At 31.4% G+C, this 19,504-nt stretch overlaps 1 protein-coding gene and 1 long non-coding RNA gene across 8 annotated transcripts in view; one reads left to right on the top strand and one right to left on the bottom strand.

Moving 5' to 3' along the window:
• Nucleotides 1-19,504, top strand: part of Trl (Trithorax-like) — a 66,440-nt gene that overhangs the window by 17,710 nt on the left and 29,226 nt on the right. For all 7 annotated transcript variants that reach the window (XM_073986572.1, XM_073986571.1, XM_073986573.1 and 4 more), the window contains one exon: nucleotides 90-781. In XM_073986572.1, coding sequence (XP_073842673.1) covers nucleotides 587-781 — 195 coding nt within the window. In that variant the 5' untranslated portion in view covers nucleotides 90-586. The remainder of the gene's footprint in view (nucleotides 1-89; nucleotides 782-19,504) is intronic.
• On the bottom strand, nucleotides 12,121-14,542 carry LOC141403725 (uncharacterized). The gene is made up of 3 exons (XR_012412884.1): nucleotides 13,779-14,542; nucleotides 12,627-12,706; nucleotides 12,121-12,526 (listed from the first exon to the last, which is right to left on the bottom strand). It is a non-coding gene; the product is annotated as an uncharacterized lncRNA (long non-coding RNA).

Below are 19,504 nucleotides of genomic sequence, written 5' to 3'. Positions count from 1 at the left end.
GCAAGAGCAAACAAGGCAATTTCCCCTCATTTCGTGGTACTGCTGCTTCTTCTTTTTCTTATCATGAAATATTAAATGATTATTTACAGTTTCACAGTTCCACAAAAAATCACCGACATTTATGGTTGGTCTCATTGGGAGACGGAGCAAAGTTTTTAACCCAAGAAGAGTAGAAAAATAAAGTAAAACAAAATGATGATGTTTTAAAAGTGAATGAAACAAAAATAAAACAAACAAAAGAGACAAGTGCAACAAGAAAAAACAACAAAGTGTAGTGCAAAACTAAACAAAATAAATCACACTTAAACCGAGGACGTTTTTCTTAAATTTTCCGCGGTGCATGGTTTACCAAAAAAACACCCAAACGAGGATACGATTCCCCACAACAAACAGAAAATAACAACAAAAAACTTTAAACAACTCCAAAAACAAACGCAACGCCGTGCGCCCAAACGTGCCGCATAAAAATTTTGTGTTTTTCGGGTAATTTAAATTCACCGCCACCATTACCCACTATTACCACCCAATTCAGCAACAGCAACAGCCCTTGGAGGACGTTTGTGCTGTTGGTGAATCGGTGGACTCCATGATGGCATTGCCCATGAATTCATTATATTCCCTGACATGGGGTGACTATGGCACCTCATTGGTATCGGCCATTCAGCTGTTACGATGTCACGGCGATTTGGTCGATTGCACGTTGGCAGCGGGTGGACGCAGTTTTCCAGCACATAAAATTGTTTTATGTGCTGCATCACCGTTTCTACTGGATTTGTTGAAGGTAAGTTTTGGAAAAGCAATATTTTTGTTAAATTTAAGAAAATTATTTAATTTTGTTATTATTTTAGTTATGCAAATAGTTTTATTGATAACTCGGTCTTAGGGGAACCTCGGAATCACAGACAGAATTTCATTCAGGCTTAAATGTCGTTTGAGATCACTTCTAAAATAGGACTGATATTTGGAACAAGTGTCGTTTAGGGGCACCTCTCGGATCGGTCCGAAATTTTTACCATAGGTAGCCCTTGGGACCCTGATTCCAACGATATATAATTTTCCGGGGGAAGTCCATACTTACCGAGATATGGGTCTTGACATTTCGGAAATTTCGTACTTCACACCATTAGGTTGTTTAGCGGCACCTCTCGGACCGGGCTGAAATTTTTACCATAGATAGCTCTTGGCATCCTGAATACAACGATATATAATTTTCCGGGGGGAAGTCCATACTTCCCGGGATATGGGTCTTGACATTTCGTCATTTAAGCCCTGCTATTTTTTGCCACAGTTAATGCAGTGGTGATCACAAGGATATATAGTTTTCGTTGCGGAAGTCCATACTTCCCGACCTATGGATGATCTGAACATAATTGTGGTAAAATTAAACATTTCCAAAAATGTGAAATTTCATATCTCGGGAAATGTGTAATAACCACAACAAACCGATCAAACATGTGGCCCTAAGCTACACAGGTTCCTTGTTCCGTTCATGAGAAACAAGAGGCTTAAGAACATTTTAGGAGCTTCAGCCAGCAATACAATTACCAGGCATCTTGTCCTGATTACTTTTTCAAGATATGGACTTCTAGAGGTCTTCTATTGACAATAAGACCTCTTCAGGTCTTCTATGAATAACAGAAACGGAGGCCACTTTAGGTTTTCTGCAGACAACAGAGGACTTTTTGGGGTCTTCTAGAGACAATAGATGACTTATTGAGGTCTTCTGTAGGTAACAGAAGATTTTTTGAGGCCTGCTAGACGTAACACAATAACTCTGAAAGTCTTCTGTAGGTAACAGACGATTTTTTGAGGTCTGCTAGACGTAACACAATAACTCTGAAAGTCTTCTGTAGACAACAGAAGACCTCTTTAGGTCTTGCTTAGACAGCAGAAGACCCATTGAGGTTTTCCATAGAAAACAGAAGTATTTTTCAGGCCTTTCAAAGAAAAACAATAACCTCTTAAAGCCTTCTTTATGCAACAGAAGACCTCCGAAGGTCTTCTTGATGCAACAGAACACCTCTAGAGATCGTCTATAGGCTACAGAACACCTCTTCAGGTCTTCTATAGATAACAGAAAACTTCTTGAGACAGATGAACATCTCCTGAGGTTTTCTATGGGCAAAAGAAGACCTCTTGAGGTCTTCTATATGTAGCAGGATACCTAATTAGGTCTTCTATTCTTGAGGTCTTCTATAGATAACAAAAGACTTACATATTTAAATCTTCAATAAACAACATAAGACTTCTTGAGACCTTTCATTGACGAAAGATGACTTCTAGAAATCTTCTATAGACAACAGGACTTCTTGGGGGATCTTCTATGGGTCCTATTGTGGTCTTTTTTGTCTTGATAAACATGCTATATATGATGCGAGTACATACATCTCGATATAGTCCTTTGAAAAACAATCCTAGTGGTGCCCAGAAAGTTAACTTTGCACCTGTATCGACAACCGGAACATAGACTGAATACCAAATTCCATCTATTTCGGATGCTAAAGCTTTAAAAATTTCTAATATCGAAAGCTACGTGGACCGATATAGCCCACTTTGAATGCAAATCATCCTAGGAGTAATATAAACTTCTGTGCAAATTATATGACTGACTTTTTCTTAAATATAGCGAGCTGTATCCTGATTTTAACATACGGACGGATGGTCGGAAATCGCTAAATCGTCGTGAAAATCTGATAAACAATAAATCGTCACATGAAATGGATTCCTCTTGAGCAGGTGAAGCTGGCATGTTTTGAATTTTTCCCTCTACCTTGAGGTTGGTCTTTAAAAATTTACTACAGCTCGCTGTGATGAAGAAAAGGTTCTCCGAAAATATTTTAAAAACTATCCCTTTGTAGAAAGTCTCGAACATATTTTAAAAAACCCAACCAACCCCTTTGTAGGGAGGCCTGAAAATATTTTTGGAATACCCCACGCCATCTTAGGGAGGCTTGCAAATATTTTTTAAATACACCACGCCCTGTTTTGGAGGCTTGAAAATATTTTTTAAAAGCCCTACGCCTCTGTTGAGAAGCTTGAAAATATTTACTCGAAAATATTTATAAAAAATCCACGAGTTTGTATGGTAGCTTGAATAGGTTTTTTTTTTAAATATTGAAAATATTAAAAAATGGAAAATATTTAAAAAAATTTACACATTTTTTTTATTTTTTATATTTTTAAATATATATAAAAAAATTTAAAAAATTTAAATATATATAAAAAATGCAGGAGATATTTTTAAAAACATTAAAAATGTTTATTTTAAGTATTTTAAAAAAATATTTTTATTTATAATTTTAAAAATATAGAAAATATTTTTAGAAATAGTGAAAATATTTTTAAAAATAGTGAAAATATCTTAAAAAATATTGAAAATACTTAAAAAATACTGAAAATATTTGGAAAGAAAAAAAAAATAGATATATAGATATTTAAAAAATATTTTAAAAAAAAATTAAAATATTCTAAAAATGTTAAAAACATTAAAAATTTTAAATGTTTTAATATTTTGAAAATATTTTAAAAAATATTGAAAATATTTTAAAAAGTGCTGAAAATATTTAGAAGGAAAAAAATAGATAATATAGGTATTTAAAAAAATATTTTAAATATTTTTTAAAAAAAAATTTAAAGTATTCTAAAAACATTAAAAAATTTTAAATGTTTTAATATTTTGAAAATATTTTAAAAAATATTGAAAATATTTTAAAAAATATTGAAAATATTTTAAAAAATATTGAAAATATTTTAAAAAATGCTGAAAATATTTAGAAAGAAAAAAATAGATATATAGGTAGGTATTTAAAAAATATTTTAAATATTTAAAAAAAAAATTAAAATATTTTAAAAATATTAAAACATTAAAAATTTTAAATGTTTCAATATTTTGAAAATATTTTAAAAAATATTGAAAATATTTTAAAAAATATTGAAAATATTTTAAAAAATATTGAAAATATTTTAAAAATGCTGAAAATATTTAGAAAAAAAAAAAAATAGATATATAGGTATTTAAAAAAATATTTTAAATATTTTTTGAAAAAAATTAAAGTATTCTAAAAACATTGAAAAAAATTTTAAATGTTTTAATATTTTGAAAATATTTTTAAAAATAGTGAAAATATTATAAAAAATATTGAAAATATTTTAAAAAATATTGAAAATATTTTAAAAAATACTGAAAATATTTAGAAAGAAAAAAAAATAGATATATAGATATTTAAAAAATAGGTATTTTAAATATTTTTAAAAAAATTTTAAATATTCTAAAAGTATTAAAAACATTAAAAAATTTAAATGTTTTAATATTTTGAAAATATTTTAAAAAATATTGAAAATATTAAAAAAAAATATCGAAAATATTTTAAAAAATGCTGAAAATACTTAGAAAGAAAAAAATAGATATATAGGTATTTAAAAAAAAAATATTTTAAATATTTTTAAAAAAAATTTAAATTTAAAAAATTTAAAATTTTTAAATTTAAAAAACGTTAAAATTTTTTTAAATGTTTTTTAATTTGAAAAATATTAATTTTTTTTAAAAGAGGTTTAAAATTTTTCTAAAAAAATGTTTAAAATATTTTTTTTTGATATTAGAAAATATTGAAAATATTTTATTTTGCTTTTCAAAATATTCAGGCGTGATCCCATGGTCGTTGTATTAGTATTTTATTAAAACAACTTAAATTCATTAGTGGGAAAATTCTCAATGTTTACCAAGGGGTAAGGCAGGGAGACTATAGTTTCGGATTTCGCCACAGATCCTCACCCTTAGTAAATATAGCCAATTTTTCCCACTAATAAATAAAAGATGTTTAAAAAAATACTAAAACAACAATTACGGGATTAAGCCTGACTATTTTGAAAAGCAAGAAATCGTCATCCCAAATAAAAACGAAAATCCTGCTGAAAATATTTTATAAAATATTGAAAATAATTTTGAAAATATTGAAAATGTTTTAAATATTATAAAAACATATTTGTTATTTAAATTTAAAAAAAAAAAAAAAAAATATTGAAAATATTTTAAAATATGATAATAAAATATTGCCAATTTTAAGACGTTGAAAATATTTTGTTAAAATAATTTACGCCTTTGTAAAAATAATTTATGCCTTTTGCTTACCTTTTTCAATTTTATAGCCAATTTTTTCCCACAAATAAATAAAAGTTGTTTAAAAAAATACTAAAACAAAAATTGTGGGATGGATTAAGCCTGACTATTTTGAAAAGCAAATTAGAAGTCGTCATCTCAAATAAAAAACCCCAATCCTACTGAAAATATTTTATAAAAAATTGAAAATAATTTTAAAAATATTGAAAATGTTTTAAATATTATAAAAACATATTTGTTATTTAAATTTTAAAAAAAAATATTGAAAATATTTTAAAATATAATAATAAAATATTGCCAATTTTAAGACGTTGAAAATATTTTTTTTAAATAATTTACGCCTTTGTAAAAATAATTTACGCCTTTTGCTTACCTTTATCAATTTTGGGACGTTGAGAATATTTTTTTATTTGAAAGTTGTAATTTGATTATTGGCAAGCTCATGTATGACCCGGGCAATGGCTCAAATAGGAGGACATTTGTAATAAATGAAGGATTTTATTTCTACGGACTTGTTGGATTTTTCTGTGGAAATATTAGGATCCCACAACCATCTAAACTTTGTCCTCATATACATACAGGTCATTTGTATTATTTTCAAAATTTTACAGCTATTCAGAATACTAGTAAAGTCCGGACTGTAAGATAAAAAAAATTGTATAATTTTTATCATAATTTGCTCTTAATTTGTATCTACCTTTTTGTTTGATTGTTGTTGTTTTAGCACTATGAAATAAATGTAATAAATGTCGGTTTTTTTCCTACGGAAGGTGTTGTAGTTATTTCTCTGTGGTACAGTACCTCGATAATTCGTATAAGCTGTCGGTCCCTTAAATTACGAATTATCTAGGTTCTACGGTATAACTAGGTTTACACTTTCGTTTATCGCACCCATAAATGTCTACAAATTTGCGCTAAGATGTCGGTCTTTTGGGGGTCCTTCAAAAAAGGTCAACTTTCATAGGGGCGGCATACCCTTTCATAATGAAGAACCTCGTTAAAGAGCCAGAACTTTCTCTAATATAAAAATCGGTCACATTTTTACCATATTACAAGTAGTAAATTTTTTGTGTCCAGTGCCTTTTTTCTATCCTATTTTCACAGTTGATGTTTAGTTTATTTTTTGAATGTGTGAAAGAAGTATAACCTCACATTTATACATATCAATTGCATCTTTGTTCTGCCAATTTATCCTAAATTGCATTTAAAAGTATTTAAGTTATGTGTTAGTATTCGCTTTACTCTTACATACCTTTAAAAATAACTTTTCAATGATTTTGTGAAATTGAAACTATTTTAGGCACGCACCTCCAGCAGCTTCTTAATAAGCCCTTCTGCTTAAATGGGATGGAACAAGTTAAGATTTGGGCTCGGGCTTGGATATTTCTTTATACCAACGACACTTTTGGGGTCCAGTTCACAAAGTTGCCAGTCCATACTTCCTACTCATATTTTTACAGTTGATCAAGGCAATGTGGCTATCAATGTCCCATGTTGCACTAAAACTAAATTAGAAGATATTAATTTCATTTTGACTTGGTGGTGATTACTTTCTTTCAACATTTTGAAGCCTATTTTCCCGCTATCATGTAAAATTTAAACTACTGATGTTCATTCATTTCAATTGACTTCGTAAAACTCTGCATCATTGTTTTAAATCTAAATTCGAAGTTATTATTTTTTATTTTAACTTGGTAGTGATTAGTTTACCCATTTTTACTCCTACTACTCCTCAATTTAGAGTCCAGCTTTAGTTGATTTTGTGACTTTGCAAAAGATGCTGCACAACACCATTTATTTTCCTTTGCTTTCCTATTAAATGTGTTGCCAAAGGGCTTTATTTTTATTTGATTTCTTCTTCTACCTCATTTTCACAATTTCAACTGCCTGTTAATAGGTAGGTTTTTATTTATTAAAACAATATTTTTCTTTAATTTCCATTGACATTTAAAACAATTCTAATTAGATTTCTATTTCTCCACCACAAAAAAGGCGCGCTTTTATTTTGTTGTTTGTAAACAGAGAGGAGATAAAGAATTTCATTTCCCTATAGAAGAGGTATTTATTTGTTGTCATTGGAGATATAGGCTGAGAAGAACAAGAAGAAGCAGAAGGTATCTCAATCTCCCACTAATCATTTAGCCATAGTTGGTTTTACTTTGTTGGTGTTTTTGTTATGCTCTGAGTAGAAAAATGTGGTTGGGTTGACGAAATGAAAAAAACCCAAACAGAGAAAAGTGTGTTTGCCGCCGCCAGCACATGTAAAGAATGCGGCGGTACAAATTGTCTGTCATTCATTAAAAAATCTTTAAATTAGTCTTCTCCAGAAAAAACCAAAACAAATCAATGGTATTACTCGCAGCTCAACTCTATCTCTATAAAGGAGGTGGCAAATGGGGTGGTGGACGGTCATCTGTTGATGGGGAGACAATTTAAATCTCTTCTCCCACATAACACTGCATGGCATGCATGGTTTTGTTGTGTAAATCCCCCAAAGAAATCCCTTTCAATAGAGATGACGATGAGAACACACAGGTTGTTACAGATTTCTTTTGATAGTAGTATCTCCCCAATAAGAAACTGTTTGGAGTATTCCAGAGTGTAAGGTAATTTTGGTACCGCGAGACCATAAAGAGTTTGACCATTTATTGTTGCTCTATTATTATTTCCAGATATAATGAAAACATTGCCTCATTTTTAGTTGTTATCGCTGTTATTTTTGTTGTTGCTTGGCTGTGTGTGTGTGCATGGTGTCACGCAAAACAATACCTGCCTGTTTGATTTTGTGCTGCTTAAACAAGTTAAACTCTGACTGGTGCTGCTGTGCTTGTTTTGTTGTTGGTTGGGTAATTTTCTCCTCTACCAAGTAAGATTTTTAGAGATTTCTTTAAAAGATTTCAATTGTCAATTGAGGCAAATGAGGAAATGTCTCCCCATAAAGTAGAAGAAAAAAAAAAACGAAAACTTACAACATGGGGCCATAGATGACAGACAGAAACACAATACTCTGAGGCGGAGGCACTCACTCACTATAGAAGAGGCCGTTTTTTGGACTCTGAGCTTGATATCTGTGTTTTCTTTTTAGAGTAGAGGAGAGATTGCATGTTGGCAGATATGGAACAAGAGGAGAGAGGGAAGTTTTTATAAAAGACCCCCATTATTGAACATTGTAGAGAACAACAACGAACGAACATTTGTCAAAAACCCAAACACTCTTCTGTTGAAAAATGCAAAAATACTGACCTCAGTTAACCATCCATGGTAGGTAGGTAAGAGGAGCATTGTTCTCGTTTGGCCACACAGCCAGAGACTTGAACCCAACTACATACTAAAATAATGTGTGTCGTCTCCCCCTTTAAAAAAGAGTGTTATGTTCTGACGAGAACATGAACATGATGAAGAGCATCCATTCAAACAATCGACTGAAGCTACTTGGATGGATTTTTCGTTAGGTTCAATCAGAGACTAAGTGGTGGTCTCTGGTCACAATTCTTGACAAAGATACTCCGGTACTCCCATTAGAGATAACTCTCAACAAATTTCCGCTTTACAGAGTCCAAACAAATTTAATACAATTCCCAGCCTTATTTCCCGATTTGTTAGTTCCCTTTTAAAGAAAAAAAAAAAAAACATTTCACATTCTAAAATTTTCCATTAATTTTTTCTCTATACTAAAAACTTTGCCAACATGAAATTGTTGTTGCTGTTGGTTTCCCACTTTCTATTCACATTTATTTATGTGTTGTGTATTTTGTACGGGTTTTTTCTATACCCTGTTTCTGCCTGTTTTGTTATTTCTTCTTCTTCCTCCCTTCACAAAAACATTACACAGTATTTTTTTAATGATCACAAAAGTGCCACAAAGAGCAAGAGTGAGAGACAGAGAGAGGTGGAGAGGAAAACACATTTATCTCATGATTACAAAGAACGTTTTCAGACGATAAGGTTTGACTGCTCAAAAACGTGGTTTCCGTTTTGACTCTCATTCGTAATTTTCACATCTAGTGTTGCGTTTTTGAAGTCATTTTATACAAGCGTACTTTTTGAACAAAAAGAAGTACGGTTTTACATAAATGTACCAAAAAGGTTTATGTGTGTATTGTCACTTCTTACAGCATTTAACACAAAAATGAGTATTTGTTTACATTTTTTTTCTTACACATTTCGCAAACACACATTCTTTCTTAATTTTATAAAAATATCTGAGGAAACAGTTATTACTTATACCATGATCAGATTTACATTAGGTAATTTTTCTTGATGCATTTTTTCGTCCCCTTTTATACAAAGAATTCTGTTCGAACATTTTTCTTTCAAAACATTTAAAATAATCTCAATTACGAAAACTATAAAAGAAATTAATTAAAAAATCATAACATGTTCTTGAAGTAATGTTTGTATAATACAAATTAAATAAAAAATATTTCTTGAACGAATTTATCAAAAAAGTACTTTATGTACGTTTTCGTTCACTTACTTCCACATTTTGTTTCAACACTGACACAATTTACGAATGAGAACCAAAACGGACAACGCATTTTTGAGCAGGCAAACCTTATCGTGTGAAAACGTTCAAACAAAAACACCATATGTCAGAGTGAGAGAACCAATTATATTACCCCTCTTCTACTCATTGACATAACCTCATTTTTATATACCACATACTTGAGCTCTGCTGCCATCGAGCCACAATATTTATTGCTCATGCTCTGTTGAAATTTCCAACAACCTCACCTCTTGTGTTTTGTACATAAACGACGTCTGCTGGCTGATACAAAAACAATTTCAAACCCACGTACGACCGTACGAATGTCATACTTTCTCGCACATACACACACACACACATTGGTACTCGGAGATTGTGATGGCTGATTCAATTCGTGTCACACGAACTCACACTCAGAGATACCAATATTTTTTCGTTGCCTGGCTGTACTCTGTTTTTTGTTGCCAACTCATCGTTTTTATTTATTCGTTGTATTTTTCCGTTGTTGTTATTGTTCTCTGTTGTGTGCTCATGATGCCGCGCCGCCATCCCATATCCATTAATAAGAAAAACGACAAACAGCGCACAGTGGGTTCATTCATCTCAATTTTTCTCTGAGAATTTTAATTTTTTTTCTCAGACTCGAAAGAATTGTTTTGTTTTTCACCGACCATTTGGAGAATTCGATTACAGAGATGAGAGATTAAAAATTCGTTCCTTCTTTTCTATTTATTTGTTATTTTGGGAGTATAGAGCAGTAGTTATGGAGATGTTGAGATATAGTATTCATGGGAGATTTTCTTGGTTTGTTTTGATCCAAAAGAAACGAGAAGAGTACATTCCAATTGGATTTAAGTTTTTTTTTTCAAGAAAAAAATTTTCCCGCCAATTTTTGATTTTCAGAAGAATGTGAATGAATTAAAAGAGATGTCCCTTGCAATATATATTTTTTTATATATTCCTTTATTATCCTTTTATAATACCTATTTATTATGAAAAAATTTATTTTTTTTTTATTAAAAAATAAAAATTGCTTAAATATTAAAACAATACGGCAAATACCTATTTACTAAAAAATAATAATAAAAAAAAAACCATTTAAAAAATGCAAAAATATGCATATAAAAATTTTAATTAAATTTTTTTATTAAAAAACAAAAGTGTTTAAAAAAATTAATTACTATGTCTGTTCCAGAATCTGCAAGAGTCTATCGAAAAAATTAGTAGATTCTTGCAGTTATGGGACAGACCAACTTTGTTAGAAAATATACATTAAAAAAAATAATAAATAATCAATATTTTTTTAAATAAATATTTATTTAAAATATAAATGTTTTTAAAAAAGGAAACAAATTCAATATTCTACCAGCTGGCGGAAAAAATCTGATTTTTTTTTTTTAATTGTAAGTTTTTGTCTAAGTAGGGCCTTCGGCAGGGTATTTAAGACTTTCTCCTATGGACAGGAGCCAATTTATGGCACTGGAACAAATTTTTTTTATTTAATTTTTTTCTTACTTGAACAATGGAATTTTCGGAACTTCATAGGCCCTTATCTCGGGAAGGTATGAACTTCCCCCCAACAAACTTTATATTTTTGCAATCAGGACGTAAGATCTACCTGTGGTAGATAATTCAGATTTTTCCGCCAGCTGGTAGAGTATTAAACTTAATTAAATTAAATAAAATTTAATTACAAAATTAAAATAAAAATTAAATAGTTATTATTAAATATTAAGAAATATTGTTTATTATGTTTTAAATATTTTTAAAACACAAACATTTATATACTTAAATATTTTTTGAAAACAAAATATACATTTTTCAAAAAAGGAAAAAAGTATTTTTTGAATGAAAAAACAATCATTTTTTTAATAACATAATAATTTCAAAATATATTTATTAAAAAAAACATTAAATATTATTTCAAAAAAACCTATACAAATAATACACAAATATAACTATATTTTTTTAAAAAAAATATTAAAGAAAAATTATTAGAAAATGTAAATATTTTTTCAAAGTATATTTTTAATATTTGATTTATAATATAAATAAATATTTATTTAAAAATAAACGCCTTTTTAAAAATAAATATTTACCTTTCTCTGAAAAATAATTATTTTTTTAAGATAGACATTTATTTAAAAAAATAATTTATTTTCAAACAAATATTTATTAAAAAAATAATATTAAGAAAATGTTAGTTAAATATTATTTCAAGAAACATATAAGAAAATACATATTATATTTTTAAAAATATTTTTTTAGTTATTTTTGAAATATTTTTTTATTAAATATTTATTAAAAATACTTAGAGTTCTTATTGTTTTAAACATTTTTATTTATTATTTTTTTTTTAATGTTAAATATTTTTTTAATAGTAAAGAATTTTTTTGTGTATTTAAACAAATCAAACAAATATTTAAAAATATTACTTTTTTATAATATATAAAAAAAAATTAAAAACATATATATTTTTCAAAAAAATTATATTTCATGTTGTAATATTAACAGGCCCAATGGCTTCTTCGCATCTTATAAATAATAGACACGTTAGCAGTCTTTCTTTACGCGGAAGTTACCTTCAATAATGTTAACCTTGGATACATCCATAATTCACACACAAACTTTGGCGTAGAGGAATCCCTTGAGCAAAACATCGTATCTACGTAAAGCACTCCGTAAGAAGTACTCAATGTGCTACTGCTTCCAATTAAAACGAGAATCAAGAAGATATCTTTGTCACTAGAACATATGGGAATGAAAATGCCAAATATTCTATCCTGGAAATGTTCGATATAAATTTTCAAAAAATAATCTGCAATGGCCGACAAATGTGTTTGTTGTTTCAGAATGTTACACAAATAATCATGTAGCTATCCTAGTCACTAGAACATATGGGAAAAAGTGTCACCAAAACAAGGCTGAAATGATGGAGTGAAATTATCATAAGTTTTAATTTGAATCCAAATATCTTGCCATATAATTACTCAAATAATCAAGTTTTAATTTGAATCCAAATACCTTGCCATATAATTACTCAAATAATCAAGTAGCCGTCCTAGTCACTAGAACATATGGGAAAAAGTGTCACCAAAACAAAGCTGAAATGATGGAGTGAAATTATCATAACAGTTTTGATTTGAATCCAAATATTTTGTCATATAATTAAGAATCAACTCCGAAACTCCGAGATTGCTAACCTTTGGTTTAACCGTGGGAGCTTCGCCAAAGACGAAAAGGTACTCAGAATCAAGTAATCATGCCCATGTCACTAGAACATATGGAAAAATTTCCAATAAAATCAGATCTTTTAAAGAAAACTTGAAAACACAAAGAGCCTTGCCAAAGTCGTATAGAGACCCAGAATCAAGAGTAGTCATCCTAGTCACTAAAACATATGGGAAATGTCAGACAAAATTAACAAAAACTCTGAGATTATTAATCTGTGGTATCATTTTAATCATAAAAACTTTGCCAAAGATGAATAGAGGCACAGAATCAAGCAATCATCGTAGTCATTACAATATATTGGAACTTTCCACTAAGTCCTGATGCACACCAGAGAGATTTCATTAAACAATTTCATGAAATTTTGCTTTCTTAGATCGAGTTCCCCACTAAATAAATTTCATGATTTTTTTATTAATTTTCTCGTTCAGAGTTAAGCTTGATGACCGGAAATAATTATTTGCCCTAACAAAAAATAAATTTCATGATGTTACTCTACTATGGAACTCGATCTAGAGACGCATAAATTCATGAATTTTTTCAATCCATTCACTGTAGTGTGGACCGGGACTAAAATCGTTGTTAAAGAAAAATTGAACACACCAAGAGCTTTGTCGAAGACAACAATATAGGATCAGAATTAAGTAATCATCCTAGTCGCTAAACCATATGGGAAAATGTCACCAAAAATTAAAAAAAAACTCGGAAATGCTACCTGTGGTTTGAATCGTAGGCGAATAATTTAGAATAATTACTACCAAAATAACGTTTAGCTTTTAAAGCAAATATTTTAAAACTACGAGAGCAATATCATAAAAAATACCACAAAGATTATTGAATATCAGTGACTTGTGTTAAAAATTTTAACGTAGGAGCTTCGTCATAGACTTCAGATATCAAATAATCACGTAGGCATACATAAATATAACATATGGCAAAAATTACCTTATTCTAAGACGTTTATAGAGTCTTTTTATTCCAATCGAAAACTTACTACAACGTCTTATGGGTATAAAGATGTTTTCTGTGATTGCAGAAGTTTTTTGGCTATCTGTATTGACCTTAGTGTAGGTTTTTCTAACAGAAGATTCTCCATACTAAGCAACCAAACATGTTTCTATAGAAGCTTATTGTTCTTTAGATATTTTTTTTATATAGAAAATATTTTTTGTGTTCTATGCTTATATGAAGCCCCTATATTTGTCTGCCTACAGAATGTCTGTAGATGGCCTTTTGTGGAGGTCTTCTTTGCTCTTCCCCCCTAAATGATTTTTTGGTTTGTGTGGATAAATTTTTTCAAAAAATTTTCCGACCAGAATCACTCTGTTGTGAAATACAACATAAGGAATAATGGCGGTAAAAAATTATTTTCTAGACAAGGTCTTAAACTGCATCTATGCGTAGATGTGGCTATCTTCCTCCATTGGCGCTAAAATCCACTGTTCAACTAAACATTGCTTTTAAAGCGAAAACCGTACAATCGCCAATTTGACAGAAAATTTACAATTTTGAATATGAAAGAAACTCATTATGAGGGCAAATTTCAAAACGCTTCAAGAGTATACCCAGCAATTTCTAACCACAGATGAGGAGCAGTGGAGAGTCAGGGGAGGGAGAGTTATAACTTTTAACCTTAACAACTCATGTGATAGAATGAGAGCTTTTTGGTTTGCTTCCACGCAAATACACACACAAATGCGCAATTCCACAAAAAAAGAGATAGAGTGAGAAATAACAAGAAACCAAAGAGTGAGACATAACTATATAACAGCGAAGGCCATCATATGAAAGTATTAGTGCATGTCGTCTGTTGTGAAATAATACATACAAGTGAGAATTATTTTCTGTATACTCTAAGCTCTTGCGATGACGTTACACTCTGCAGTAACTTGTCGGCGGTAGCAGAGACAATAACAATGGACTCTATCAACGTCTCTTTGTCTCTTTCTTTCTCAAATTGTAAATTGAGGGGAAATTGTGCTACCATCATGGTGTCGATGTGAGCATGCGAGATATATACGAACAAAAATTTATATAAATTGTTCTTTGCCTCTGCTCCACAGGCTCGTGTTTTGTGTGCTTAAATTTAAAACACCCACACACACATATGTAATTGTTGTCTGAACAATTTTAGTCATCCCACGATATTAAGCTCTGCTGCGATTCTCATGAATAAGTCGATATGGCATCACAAGACACCAAAAAAATTATATTCAGCAGTGTTGTTTGTGCCCCACAACCATCAATAAGTTTCAAAAAATTGTCTTGTTTATGCTTAGAGCTGGTAGATTTTTTGCAAGGTTTTTTTTTTTTTTAATTTCAAAGTTGTTTTTTACATTCTGGAAATTTTTAGAGATTGAAGGAAATGTAAATTAAAATGGAAGTCATAGCTTTGAGTTTGTAAGCGAGTTATCCTCGTCACTAGACCATATGGGAATATTGATCAAGTGTCCTCTAAGAATATTTCGAAAATAGGACGGACGATTTGCAACGTTATATAGAAAATTCGTTATAGAGAGACTAATTTGTGTGAGAATTTGCACTTCTGCTTTAAAAACAACTTCGTTATAGGGACGTATTCGTTACAGGGAAGTTTGTTGTAGAGAAGGCCGAATGTATGTAGATGGATAAAAATGTTATTTTTACTTTTTATATGCTTCGTGCGGAACCTTGTGCATTTTTCTGCCAAAGGAAAGCCCTTGGAATGCCTAGAAGGTCTTTAAAAAGTCTTCTATTCCAATATACCAGTTTCTAAGCCCTTTGAAGACTTTTGCCGTTTTAGAAGACCTTTATCTTGCTTCCTTATTACAGAAAACAAGATAAAAGTAACTAACATGTGTTTCTGCCAACAGAAGAAAATTGGAATGTCTAAAGAAGACCTTTACAATATCTTCCGAGCCTTTAGATGAATTTTACAGTGTCTTATGTCGCCATAGAGTACAAGAAGAAGGCCTTTAGGTGCCTATATGACAGTTCTAAAATTTTTCTAGCAACATAATATCCTCGGAACATCTATAAACGATCTGTATCTTGCTTAAATAAATGACTTCTGAGCATGCAAAAGGCCTCTACTGTTTATAAAAGATTTTATATAGTTTACAATGTCTATAAGGGATTCCTGCCATTTTCTATGCCAACATAAGGTCATTGAATGCCCATAGGAAACCTTTAGAAGGTCATTTCTTCCAATCGATGACGTTTTACGTCATCGTGTGTATATGGAAGCCCTCTGGACTTGTAAAATATCTTTCGTTTTTATAGAAGACTTTTAGGCGACTTTCAGAAAAAAGCATGGAATGTCAGAAGAAGACTTTTACAACATGTTCTGAGCCTATAGATGACTTTTACAACATGTTCTGAGCCTATAGATGACTTTTACAATATCGTTTGTCGCTACAGAAGTTTTTTCGCTACTATAAGTTACTTTACAACTTTTTGTGCTTATAGAAAGCCTTTAGGTGCCTACAGGGAGCTTCTATCAAGTTTCTGGTAACAGAAGATCCTCGGAATACCCATAGACAATCTTTAGAAGGTAGCTTACTCAAATATTTACACCTTCTTTTGTGTCTATAGAACCGCTCTAAGCCTGAAGAAGTCCTTTAATTTTCATATACCATCTTTAGAACCCAACTTTAGATGGCCTGTTGTGCCTATATGGATTTCCTACCATTTTCTCTGCTAATATAATACCCTTGAATGTCTATAGATGTCCGTTAGAAGGTCCTCTATTCCAATTGAAGACCTACTACGACCTCTTGTTTGTATATAGAAGACTTCTTGGCTTGTAGAAGATCTTTTTTTCTATGGTAGAGGTTCAGGTGACTTTCATTGCGGACAGTGGCCTCCTGACATTTATTTATTTTTTGACAACATAGAAGCATTGAATATTCTATAGAAGTCTTTCAGAAGGTCTCCTATATAAATCTGTGTAGAAGCATTCCATGTCTGTAGAAGACCTCTTGTTTTTATAGAACCCCTCTTTAGTTATCTTCATTGCCTATAGAGACCTCCCAACATATTTTTCAGCTGCAGAAGAGCCTTGGATTTTTAATAGAGGACGTTTAGAAGGTTTCATACTGAAATCAGTTACTATAAAGGATTATATAGCTTTCATGCCTGCAGAAGATCTTTTGTTCATAATAGGGGTCTCCTAATATATTATATATATTTAGAAGGTCTCCTATTTAAGTCAGTTTTGTAGTAGATTTTTTGTTCTTACATGGGGGCTCCTAACGTATTTTTCGACCGGTAGGAAAGCTTTGGATTTTCAATAGAGGACATTTAGAAGGTCTACTGAGCCTAATGAGGCATTCAATGTCCCCACAGGTGATCTTCGCTACGTAAAGCGAATTTCGGTCAGCAGAAGAGTCATTGAATTTCGATTGAGAGGACCTTAAGAAGGTCTCCTATTTAAGTCAGTTCTGTAGAAGACCTTTTTTTTCTTACTTGTGGGCTCCTAACATATTTTTTGACCGGCAGAAAAGCCTTGAATTTTCAATAGAGGCTTTTCAGAAGTTCTTCTGTGCCTAAAAAGGTTTTCTATAAAGTTGTATGTGACCATGGAAGCTTTCTGTGCTTGAAAATGGCCCCTCATTTTTATAAAAGACTTCTGGGGAGTATTCTATGCGTAAATTAAGCAACAGACTGATTTTCTGCTAACAGAAGGGTTCTGGAATGTCTACAAAACTGTCTACAAAACTTGCACCCTAAGGTGAATTTTACAGCGTTTTTGTTTCTATATAGACCTTCTTCTGCGCCTTTAGAAGACCTTTTGTCTATAGAATACCCTTAGATGTGCTTTTAGAACCTCTCAAAAGGTCTAACTTGCCTGCAGAATGGCTTTGGTGTTTATTGTCCATACTAGTTTCAAAGATTGTTTTTAAAATCTCTCCCTCATAAATTTCAATGCAATTTCTTTCCATTTAGATGCATTTCTTTTGTTTATCATAATTAAAAATGTAAACAGAGAAGTTCCTCCAATCCAAATTCAACCACTCTCATAGGTGATGTGGTATCTCAAATAAGAACAAATTGTAAGCAGAGAATTTGTTTTCATAGCTGATGGCGGCTAGGATGAAGATAATAACAATGTTGAAATGGTGTTGGTGGTGTTATTTTTAATGAAGGGGAGAGATTGTCAATGACTATACTTTGACTCTTTAAAGAATGCAGCACAAATAGCGCTCGGCGCCAGCAGCCGTATTATGTTTACGAACAATTATTTGCACGAAAATTTAAATGTGCTGTTGTTAAACTCTTTAAAATTCATTCGAGTTCATAACAAATGCCAGAAGAGATGAGGTTAAGTACTGAGTGCGTAGCGGCAACACTCTTCTCTACATACACACTCTTCTCAAATACCCCCTTTAACCTCATCTCCGTTTATTGGTTTGCAGGAAAGGAAGAAAAAAGAGTCATTCATTTACCCTACACTTCTCGAGAGGATTGGTAGCTAGTTTCATTTCATATCTCCAAGTAGAGGACTTTGCTCAACAAAAATTCACTCTGACAACAAATCATACATACTACTCTGCACATGAATTAAATGTGTCTCAGGTTCTTAGGTGTCTTTTGAGCAAGAAATCATCTTTTTCCATATGCCACATTAAAACAATTGAGGCCGACCAGCCAGCAGCAACAGCACCCTGAACTTTTTCTCTGCTCTCACCTTAAAGTAATGCTCAAGTTGTTATGCCTCAATAACAATTCATCTACAAAAATGTTTAACTTTCACTTTATTGCCAATGACAGACAAATGCCGCCAAACATTGTTTTTTTTTTGTTTTGCAATCTCACTACTCACTATGGGCACTTTAAAGTTATCCAGCTTTTCGTTAACAATATCTTACAATAAAATAAATAAAGAGTGGAATAATTGTTTGTGAGCACTACGTGGCAAAACAAACAAAAACTCTCACTTTAGATGTTTGTTAATTTCTTCTTGGGAGGCGGAGGAGCCGGGCCACAAACAAACAAGCTGTTTTGGCTACTACCGGCTTGTATTTTTATGTAATTTAATTTAAAAGCGTGCCGGTTTTTTTCATTACTGTATTACAAAAACCATGAACAAGTTGTTGAACCTAAAGGGGAGAGAGATAAATAATTTGGTTGACTTTTTGAAATGCGTTTGTAGAATGTTATCAGAATATTATTTTGAAACTGAGTATCCGTGGTATCCTTGTCACTAGAACATATGGGAATTGTTAAAGTGGAAAGTGATATATTTTATTAAATTATATTGAGGGATCCGTTAGAAGGGTTTGGCTATGACTGGTCAAAGTGTGCAATAGGTGCAGATTTAAGCTGAAAACACATCCAACGTTTGAGTAAAGTTTTGTAACGACACCTTCGGCTCCGTTGGCTGCGGTTAGTCTGCGGTGGCCAGGATTCGTCAACAGAAATTTGTTTATTTCAATGACAGGAATAAAGAGAGTAAGGGTTACCAGGTAGATTAACTTGGTTTATTGTCAACTTGTTTTATTTTCAGTTGTTTTAAGAAATAGACCTCGTCCTCAGCTAGTTGAGTTCCGTCGCGGTTTTACTAGGGGTTTCGGGTCTCCGTTCTCCTGTGATGTGGCTTACGACAACTCACGATCACAGTTGTGGATGTCGATGGCGTGGGAAACTCACCTCCGTCCTTTGTGCAGTGGTACTCTGGACTTCCTCGCGAC

Source organism: Musca autumnalis, unplaced genomic scaffold, assembly GCF_047663935.1.
Source record: "Musca autumnalis isolate F117 unplaced genomic scaffold, ASM4766393v1 scaffold_4, whole genome shotgun sequence".
In the NCBI taxonomy this organism is placed as follows: Eukaryota; Metazoa; Arthropoda; class Insecta; order Diptera; family Muscidae; genus Musca; species Musca autumnalis.
This window is presented reverse-complemented; position numbering and strand designations above follow the sequence as displayed.